General features: G+C 35.6%; 1 protein-coding gene across 1 annotated transcript; it reads left to right on the top strand.

Moving 5' to 3' along the window:
- The first annotated feature begins 6,404 nt into the window (after window positions 1–6,404).
- On the top strand, window positions 6,405–7,532 carry ACTRT1 (actin related protein T1). The gene is given in 5 exon segments (XM_055267991.1): window positions 6,405–6,471; window positions 6,474–6,703; window positions 6,705–6,838; window positions 6,840–7,099; window positions 7,102–7,532. Coding segments are annotated over 5 exon segments (1,122 nt in total).
- Window positions 7,533–11,252: the final 3,720 nt, after the last annotated feature.

Below are 11,252 nucleotides of genomic sequence, written 5' to 3'. Positions count from 1 at the left end.
ATGTATTTTATTTTTTAAAACAAAAATGACCTTATTGTATACAATTAATTTTATAACAAATTGTTTTTGTTTAACACATCAAGCAACAAACTTCAGGTACTATTGACCTACCACATGATTTTTCCTATCTGTCCAGTGCTCCTTTGGATGGCTATACCTCCATTCAAGTCACTTCTGATGTTGGACACTGTAGTTGTTTTGTGTGTGTGTGTGCATAAATTAACAATCTATGTTTTAAAAATAGTCTAGCTTTCAAGCAAAATTTTGAAGAAAGTGCAGAGAATTACCATACACTCCTTTCCCAGCAATACATTACCGTTCCCTTTGAAGTTCCATACAGTTGTGATATGTTTCTTACACTCAATGAACCAGCAATACCATATCATTATCAACCAAAGTTTCTAGTACACATTAGAGTTCAATCTTAGTCTTGTATATTCTATGCATTTTGACAGATTTATAATGATATGGTAACCACCATTACAATATCATACAGAATACTTGTACTGTCTTAAAAAACCCCTGTGCTCCACCTATTTATCCCTTCTTCCCCCCAAACAGATGACTTGTTAATATCTCCATAGTTTTGCCTTTTCTAGAATGCCATATAGTTGGAATCATACAGTATGTACATTTTTTAGATTGGCTTCTTTCACTTATTGTTATGCACTTGTTTGTTTTATGTCTTTTCATAGCTTGACAGCCCATTTTTTTCCTCTGAATAACATCTCATTGTCTGATGTACCACAGTTTATCCATTCAACTATTGAAGGACATCTTGGTTGCTTCCAAGTTTTGGCAATTATAAATTTGTATGAAAGTTTTTGGATGGGCATAAGTTTCAAATCATATGGAAAAAATAACAAGCAGAGGGACTGCTGGATCCTATGGTAAGAATACATTTAGTTTTGTAAGAAATTGCCAGTGTCTTCCAAAGTGGCTGTACCATCTGCATTCCCATCTGTAATGAATGAATATTTCTGTTGCTCTATTTTCTCACTAGAATTTTGTGTTCTCAGTGCTTTAGATCTTTGCCATTCTTACAGGTATATAGTGCTAATTCATCATTGTTTTGTTTATATTCCTTTATTATTACATTTAATGTTCATAAGAATTGCAATGAAGTAACCTTTTTCATTCTTGACATTGGTAGTTTGCATCTTCTCTCTCATGTCATTATCAGTTTTGCTAGATGTTTATAATTTTATTAACATTTTCAGAGAACAACTGTTTGTCTTTATATTTGTCTCAATTATTTGTCTATTTCCTGTTTTATTTGTTTTAGTTCATTCCTTCACCATTTCTTTCCAACTACAAACATTAAATTTCTTCTTTCTCAAACATCTTTAAATAGAAGTTTATATTTACTTTATAATTTTTATGTTTTATAAAATGAGAATTTAGCATTTATGTATTTCTTTTTAAGCTCTGTTGTCACTGCGTCTCAAAAAAATTGTGTATGTTATGTTTTCACTATATATGTGAAAATATTTTCTAATTGTTCTTTTGTTTTTTTAACCCCTATTTTTTCTATATATTTTGATATCGAATATCTATTTTGATATTGAATTCCAAACTAAATGTCAGAGAACATTCTCTATATGATTTCAGATTTTGGTAATTACTTTCCACTTATTTTATATCTTAATATATGGTTCATTTTAGTAAACAGCTTCATGCTAATTTTTAATGAAGGTGCAAAATGTTGTGCAACCTCCTCTTATATCTAGTTATAAAATATTTTTCTCCCTTAAAGAAAATTGCACTAATATTAAGCCCTCACTTGCTGTATTAGCCCGTTTTCACGGTGATATAAAGATACTACCTGAGACTGGGTAATTTATAAAAAGAAGAGGTTTAATTGACTCACAGTTCTGCATGGCTCGCGGGGCCTCAGGAAACTTACTGTTATAGCAGAAGGCAAAGTGGAAGCTGGCACCTTCTTCACAAGGCAGCAGGAGAGAGAGAGTGCAGGGAAAACTGTCACTTTTTTTTTACCATCAGATCTCATGAAAAGAGCATGGGGGAACCACCCCCCAATCCAATAACCTTTCATCAGGTCCCTCCCTCGACATCTGGGGATTATAAATTGAGATGAGATTTGGGTGGAGACACAGAGCCAAACCATATCATTCTGCCCCTGGTCCCTCCCAATCTCATGTCCTTTTCACATTTTAAAACCAATCATGCCTTCCCAATAGTCCCCCAAAGTCTTAACTCTTTCCAGGATTAACCCAAATGTCCAAGTCCAAAGTTTCATTTGAGACAACAAGTCCTTTTTGCTTATGAGCCTGTAAAAACAAAACAAACAAACAAACAACCATGTTAGTTACTTCCAAGAAAGAATAGGGATACAGGCAGTAAGTAAATGTTCCCATTCAAAATGTGAGAAATTGACCAAAACCAAGGGGTCACAGTCCCTATGCAAGTTCAAAACCCAGCAGGGCACTCACTAAACTTTAAAGCTCCAAAATCTTTGACTCCATGTCTAACATCCAGGTCATGCTGATGCAAGGTGTGGAGTCTCATTGCCTTGGGCAGCTCCACCCCTGTTGCTCTGCAGGAACAGCATCTTTAACTGCTTTCATGGGCTGGCATTAAGTGCCTGTGTCTTTTCCATGCTCATTGTGCAAGCTGTCAGTGGATGTACCTTTCTGGGATCTGGAGGATGGTGGCCCTCTTCTCACAGCTCCACTAGGCAGTGTCACAGTGGGGAATCTGGGGGCTCCAATCCCACATTACCCTCCCATACTGCCCTAGCAGAAGTTCTCCATGAGGGCTCCATCCCTGCAGCAGACTTCTGCCTGGAGATCCAGGAGTTTTCATACATCCTCTGAAATGTAGGTGAAGGTTGCCAAAGCTCAGCTTTGTCTTTTGTGCACTTTCAGGCCCACCAACACTATGTTGAAGCTGCCAAGGCTTGGGGCTTGCACCCTATGAAGCAATGAACCAAGTTGTACCTTTGCCCCTTTTAGCCATGACTGAAGCTGGAGCAGCTAGGATGCAGGGCACCATGTCCTTGGGCAACACAGAGCAGCAAGGCCCTGGGCCTGACACACAGAACCATTTTTCCCTCCTAGGCTTCTGGGCCTGTGATGGGAGGGACTGCCATGAAGATCTCTGACATGCCCTGGAGACATTTTCCTCATTGTCTTGGTGATTAAAATTCAGCTCCTTGCTAATTATGCAAATTCCTGCAGCCAGCTTGAATATCTCCCCCAAAAATGGGTTTTTCTTTTCTACCACATGGTCAGTCTGCAAATTTTTCAAATCTTTATGCTCTGCTTCCCTTTTAAACATAAGTTCCCATTCCAAACCATCTCTTTGTGAATGCATATGACTGTATGCTTTTAGAATAAGCCAGGTCACCTCTTGAATGCTTTGCTGCTCAGAAATTTCTTCTGCCAGATACCCTAAATCATCTCTCTCAAGTTCAAAATTCCAAGATCTCTAGGGCAGGGGCAAAATGCCATCAGTCTCTTTGCTAAAGCACAGAAAGAGTGACCTTTGCTCCAGTTCCCAATATATTTCTCATCTTCATCTGAGACCATCTCAACCTGGACTTCATTGTCTATTTCTTTATCAGCATTTTGGTCAAAACTATTCAACAAGTCTCTAGGAAGTTCCAAACTTTCCAAAATCATCCTGTCTTTTACTGACCACTCCAAACTGTTCCAACTGCTGTTCATTACCCAGCCCAAAGTCACTTCCACATTTTCAGGTTATCTTTATATCAGTACCCCACTATCCCAGTACCTGTTTTCTGTATTAGTCTGTTTTCACACTGATGTAAAGATACTACCTGTGTCTGGGTAATTTATAAACATAAGAGGTTTAATTGACTCACAGTTCCACATGGCTGGGGAGGCCTCAGTAAACTTAAAATTATGGTGGAAGGAAAAATGGAAGCAGGAACCTCTTCACAAGCCAGCAGAAGACAGAGTGCAGTAGAAATGGTCACTTTTTTACCATCAGATCTCTTGATACCTTCCTCAATATCATGAGAACAGTATGGGGGTAACTGCCCCCATGATCCAATCACCTCCAATCAGATGCCTTCCTCAACACATGAGGATTACAATTTGAGATAAGATTTGGGTTGGGACACAGAGAAAAACCATATCACATGCTAATCCCCTCTGCTGATAGAACCTGGCAAACACCAATTAGCTTTATATTTCTATGAGTACAGACTCTTATTCTGAATATTTCATGGAATCATACAATATGTGACCTTTTGTGTCTGGTTTCTGTTAGCATTTTCAAGGTTTATCCATCCTTCAGAAGTTCTGTGTAAACTATTTTTATGGCTTATTATTCATATACATACATATATATATATATATATCACAATTTGTTCATCCATTCATCCATTAATGGACATTTGTGTTGTTTCCATCTGTTGGCTATTGTCAATAGGGCTGTTAACATTTGCAAAATATTATTAGTTTGAGTAACTTCTTTTCATTTTCTGGGCATATACCTAGGAGTGGAATCATTAGGTCAAATATCAATTCTATGTTTAACTTTTTAAGGGCCTGCCAAAATATTTTTTCGACAGCACTATGTTTTGAATGTCCTTTCCAAAACTCATGTTGAAATGTAATTGCCATTTTGATGGTATTAAGATGGGGACCTTTAAGAGAAGATTTGGTTATGAGGGTAAAGCCCTCATGAATAGATTAATGCTGTTATCATGGAAATGGGTTTGTTATCACCAGACTGGGCTCTTGACAAAAGGATTAATACTGTCCCCATTTTTTCTCTCCCTATGCCTTCCATTATGTGGTGACCCTCACTAGGTGCTGACGCTATGCTCTTAGACTGCCTAGCCTCTAGAATTGTGAGCCAAATAAACATTTTTTTTAATTACCTGGTCTGTGATATTTGTTATATCAGCGGAAAGTGAATAAGATACACAGTGATTGAACCATTTTATATTACCACCAGCAATAAATGAGGTCTCCAATTTCTCCACATCCTCAATAACACTCGATATTTTCTGTTGTTCTATAACAGCCATCTTAGTGATTGTGAAGTAATATCATTTTGGTTTTGATTTGCATTTCCTTTTTCACTAGTCATCAATGAAATGCAAGTCTAAACCATAATGAGATGCCACTTCACACCTACTATGATGCCTAGAATAAAAAATGTATTAATTGGCATTGGCAAACATGTGGAGAACCTCACCAACTCTGCCATTAGGAACTTAAATGTCTCAGACACTTTGAGAAAAAGACTAAAAATTCCAGAAATAATTATACTTAGAGTTACCATATATGACTCAGCTTTTCCACTCTTAGATATGTAACTGGAAGAAATGAAGATATAAATTCACACATAAATATATACAAGATTGTTTCAAGCAGCATATTTTATAATAGTCAAATAGTGAAAGAAATCCAAATGTCTATCAACTGATAGATGGATAAACAAAATGTGTTATATGCGAACATTGAATGAATCTTGAAACATTATGTAAAGTGAATGAAGCCAGTCACAAAATACCATATATTTTATCATTGCACTGTAAGAAATATGAAAAACTGGTAAATCCATAAAGATGGAAAATACATTAGTGGTCGTTTAAGTATCTGGAGGATGGTTTGAAGAGAGGGTGATAGCTAAAGAATATGGGGTTTCTTTTTAGTGATAAAAATATTTTGATTTACTTTTGTAATGTGCAGATATCAGCAAATATACTAGAAAACATTGAGTTATATAATTGCAAAGGGGTAAATTGGTTGTTATGTAAATTTATCTCAATAAAATTGTTTTTGAAAATGTAAGAGAAAAAAAAGTACATTCTAAGTGCCTGCTGGAACTGAGTTGCAGGTATCGCAAATCAGAAATTCACCTGTATTTAGTGCTTAGTTTTTCTCCTTCAAAAGGAAATGTGTTTTTGTCATTCCACAATAAGCAGCTCAGCAGAGCAGAGAGGGAAGGACTATGGGACAAACCTATGGACTGGCAGCTTCACTTCGTTCTATAACTAGAGGCCTCTTCTTTTGAGTCACAGGCTTATCAAAGCTTTCTATAGGTATGGTTTGCCTTCCTTGGTTTCATATCTGACAAATTAGGAAGTACTAGTTGCTTGAAGACCCCTGCCCTCTGATGCTCACCGAGGACAAATGTGGCCTTGTCTGGATTGTTACACAGAGGGCAATCATCCCTGAAATTGTTTCAGCAGATCCTGGGTCTACAGAAAGGAGACAAGACTCAAGGATTGAGGATGGGGTATTTTAGTGGATTGGAGGCTGCCAGCTAGCTCTGCCTGGGTGACAACCTGAGAATTTTGGAACCCTGTGGACTTAAAACTTCCAAAGGTGTCTGTTTTCTCATAAAGTAACCTAAGTGTTCTTTCTTTATTTTGGGGAAGTCCAGAAGAACATGCTACAGACATGTTTAATCCACATGTATTAGATGTGCCAGCTGTAATTTTTAACCATGGTTCTAGATTCTGCAAAGCAGCCTCTCTGGAGAGATTGGACACTACCATGTCAACAACTCCATCTTGGGACATCCTAAATGCAACATGCCTTCAGCAAGACCCAACCAGAAGTATTTCATGGGGCAAGAACCCTTGTACAAGTAGGAGGACTTATATCTGCACTACCCCAATGAGTGTGGGCTGGTACCAGGATGGGATGACATGGAGAAACTCTGAAAATATCTCTTTGAGTAGGAGCCCAGAAAAAAATCCCAGCCAACAGCCTGTACTCATGATTGAGCCCTCTCAGAACCCTAGAGAAATTTGATAAAAGCTTGCAGAAATGATGTTTGAGAACTTCAGTGTCCCTGCTTTCTACCTGTCTAACCATGCAGTGGCAGCACTCTGCCTCTGCCTGTGTTACAGGCCTGATGGTGGATAGTGGAGATGGGGTCACTTGCACTGTCCACATCTATGAGGGTTACTCCCTGCCTCGTGCAGTCACCAAGCTCTTTGTAGCAGGGAGGGACATCATAAAGCACCTCACCTGGCTCCTCTTTGCTAGTGGGTGTACTTTTCCTTGCATACTCTACAAGGCTTTGGTAAATAACATCAACGGGAAGCTGTGCAACATTGCCTTGGAGCCACATAAAAAGCTATGCAAGACGCCGGAGACATCCTGAGAGAATACAAACTGCCAGATGGGAATGTCGTCCACATTGGGGACCAAATGTATCAAGTGCCCGAAGTTCTTTTTGCCCCTGACCAGCTGGGAATCCACAGCCCGGGACTCTCAATAATGTCCTCCAGCAACATAATGAACTGTGACACTGACATCCAGAAGAAAGTTTTTGCAGAGATTGTACTGTCTGGGGGCACCACTCTCTTTTCTGGGCCAGAGGAAAGTCTCATGAAAGAACTGGAACAGCTAGCTTCCAAAGGTACTCATATCAAAATTATGGCTTCTGTTGCTCGATGCTTCTTTGTGTGGATTGGTGTATCCATCGTGACCTCTCTGAGCAGTTTCAAACAAATGTGGGTTACCTCTGCAGATTTTAGTGATTATGGGACATCTGTGGTTCAGAGAATATGCTTTTAAAGATCCTTGAGCTCAGGGAACAACTTGATAGGTGAGATCACAGAAGCACCAGTGGGAGGTGCCACTGTCCTTAAGGCTTTTTCAGGATGTTGAATAAAAGTGTTTTCACATTTTATGTTTCTATATATTTTTCTTTGAACATTGTTGTAAATGTTGTACAAGTATCTATTTGAGTCCCCGCTGAATTCTTTTGGCTATATACCTATAAGTGTATTTTATGGGTCATTTACTAATTCTTTTTTTTAACTTTTTGAGGACTGCCAGAGTGCTTTTCTAGTAGCCTCACCATTTTACACTCCCATCATCAATGTAAGAGTATTTTATTCTCCTTGTTGAAAACACTGCTAGTTTTTCTGTTTTTTGAATAATAGCCATTTGAAAGTGGTATCTCATTGTGATTTTTATTTGCATTACCTAATGGTTAGTGATGTCTAGCATTTTTATGTGTTTATTTACTATTTCTATATCTTCTTTGGAGAAATATTTAGTCAGTCTTTAGCCTTTTTTTTAATTGGCTTGTGTGTAGTTTGGCAGTCTATTTTAGGAGTTCTTTATATAGTCCAGATATTACACTGCTATAATATATGTGAGTTTTATTCTCCTATTTATTGATTTGGCTTTCTACTGTCTTGACATTATCATTTGATGAGCAAAAATTAATTTTGATAAAGTCCAATTTATTTTTTTCTTCATTTTCATTTGGTATCATATTTAGGAAACCATTGTCAATTTCAAGGTCATGAAGATTTACTCCTATGTTTTCTTCTGAGAATCTTATGGTGTCAGTTCTTACATTTAGGGTTTTTATTCATTTTGAGTTAATTTTTTTATGCAGCATGACATAATTATCCAGCTTCATTCTTTTGTATGTGACTATCCTGTTTTTCCAACACTATTGAAGATACTGTTTTTTCCCATTGTATGGTCTTGACACGCTTGTTGAAAATCAATTGAACTTATATGTATAGGTTTGTTTCTGAGCTCTCAATTCTATTCCATTAATATATAAGCTTATCTTTATGCTACGACCACACTGATTTTATTACAGTTGCTTTACAGTAAATTTTGTAATTACGAAGTGTGAGTTCTCCAATTTTGTTATGCATTTTCAAAATTAATTTGGTTATTTGGGGTTCCTTGAAATCCTTAAACTCCAATAGATTTGGATTTTAGAACAGGTTTCTCCATTTTTGTAACAAACACCATTAAAATTTTAATAAGGAATGTGTTGAATTTGTATATCACGTTTTTAGTATCATCATCTTAATAACGCCAAGTATTCCAATATATGCATAAAGGATATATTTTGACATGTATGTGTATCTTTGACTTTTTTCAGCAGTTTTCCAGTTTTCAGTGTACAAGTTTTGTGCCTAAGTTCATTCCTACTTATGATTTTATTTTGTTGTAAATTGAATTAATTCATTTTCTTTTCAGGCTGGTTTTTAATAATGTATAGAAATACAACTGATATTTGCTTGTTGATTTCATATCCTACAACCTGGCTAAACTTGTTTATTAGCTCTAATGTTTCTGTGTATATTTTTATTCCTTAGAATTTTCTACATGTAAGTACATATCATCTGTAAACAGAGATAATTTTACTTCTCCCTTTCCAGTTTAGATGCATTTTTAAATCTTGTTCTTGCCAAATTGATCTGGGTACAACTTTCAGTACTATACTTGAATAGGAATTGGGAAAGCAGCCATCCTTTTCTTCTTCCTGATCTTAGGGTCAAATCTTGTAATCTCTCTCTATTGAGTATGATGTTAGCTGTAGGTTTTTCGTATGTGGTCTTTGTCATGTTGATTATGTTTCCTTATACGTGTAGTTAATAGATTGTTTACATTATAAAAAGGTTTTGGACTTTGCCAAAATCTTTCTGTGCATCATTTGAGATTATGTTGTTTATGTTTTTTTACATGGCAACCTTTTCTTCATTCTGTTGATGTGGTGTATTACTTTGATTGATTTACATATGATAAACTGCTTTTGAATTCCTGGGATGAATCCCATTTTGTCATAATAAATAATCCTTTTAATATGGTGCTGAGTTCGGTTTGCTAGTATTTTGTTGAGAGTTTTTACATATATATTCATAAACAATATTAATCTGTAATTTTCTTTTTTGTAGTGTCTTTGTTTAGCTTTGGTGTTATGAAAAATTTTCCCACATAGAGTGAATTTTTTTTATATTTTGAAAGCTTTTGAGAAGAATTGGTATAATTCCTCTTTAAATGTTTGGCAAAATTCATGAGTGAAGCTACCTAGTCCTGTTCTTTTCTTTATTGGGAAGTTTTTGAATAGTGATACATTCTCTTTAGTGGTTTTCAGTATAGCATTCTCTGATGATCCTTTTCATTTCTGTAGATACTGGCGTCCCTCTTTCATTTTGTTTTTAATAATTGGCATCTTCCTAAAGGCTTATCAATTTTGTAGATATTTTCAATGAACACAGTTGTAGTTTCCTTGATTTATTCTATTGTCTATTTCGTATTTTTATTTATCTCTGCTCTAATATTTATTATTCCCTTCCTGCTGATATATTTAGGTTTATTTTAACCTTTTTTTAGTTCCTTGAAGTTTACGCTTCAGTTATTGATTAGTAATCTTGCTTCTTTATAATTTAGGTGTTTATAGTTATATATTTCCTTCTGAAAAGTGCTATGTCTGCATCCCGTAAGTTTTGTTGTGTTTTTGTTTTCATTCTTCCAAATATATTTTAAAAATCTCTTTTAATTTCTTCTTTGGCTCTTCATTGTTCAATATTGTTGCTTAATTTCCAAATATCTATGGGTTTCCAAGTTTTTCTTTGGTTATTTATTTCCATTTTCATTTTTTCTGATCAGAAAATATCACTTACAATATTTCAGTCTTTTTATATTTATTAAGACTTGTTTTGTGGCCCACCATATATGCTATCCTGGAGAATTTTCCAGGTGTACTAAAGAAGAATTTATATCTTGCTGTTGTTGTGTGTAGTGTTCTGTATATATCCATTAGTTCTAATTCATTTATGTGTTGCTCCAGTCTTACTTCTCATTCATTTTCTGTTTGGTTGTTCTGTCCATTATTGAAAGCACAGTATTGAAGTCTCTACCTAATATTGTAGAACTGTTTCTGCCTTCAGTTCTGCTCATTTTTTTTTTCTTTTAAACTACTTTTTATTTGTAACCAAATGATTTCATGCAATTCTTATACAGTGACATTAAAAAATTTCCTTACATATAAATAACAGACAGACTATAAATTTGATCAAAATTGCTAGAATAAATTGTCCACTTCTACAGTGTTCTCATATCCAACAAAGTTGGTGCACAGTATATAAATTCTCAAAGTCCAATATTTAAAAACTCAGGTGTTTGACTAACTTTAATAAAGTTTCTTAATGAAAATAAATATATCTCCAGTCCATATATTTTTAAGAGAATTATTATTCTCAATAACTGCTCTAGAAAAATAAGTTTGATACTTTTATTCTCCTAATTTTACAATTCTGAGTATGAAATTTAAACCTTTAAAATATAGTCAAGCATTTCTACCTTTCTCTCAACATGACACCAACAGAAACACAAGTTGCTAGAGAGGAACTAACGTGATAATCCAGTGATTTTAGTCCCAGGGAATTACAGGAGGAGGTACCCATGTCACTGCAATTTTAATATGTAATTTATTTTTCCTTCCCTAATGTGGATAACTAATGGAGCAAGAGTAGGGTA

This window comes from Symphalangus syndactylus, chromosome X (assembly GCF_028878055.3).
Source record: "Symphalangus syndactylus isolate Jambi chromosome X, NHGRI_mSymSyn1-v2.1_pri, whole genome shotgun sequence".
Lineage (NCBI taxonomy): Eukaryota > Metazoa > Chordata > Mammalia > Primates > Hylobatidae > Symphalangus > Symphalangus syndactylus.
This window is presented reverse-complemented; position numbering and strand designations above follow the sequence as displayed.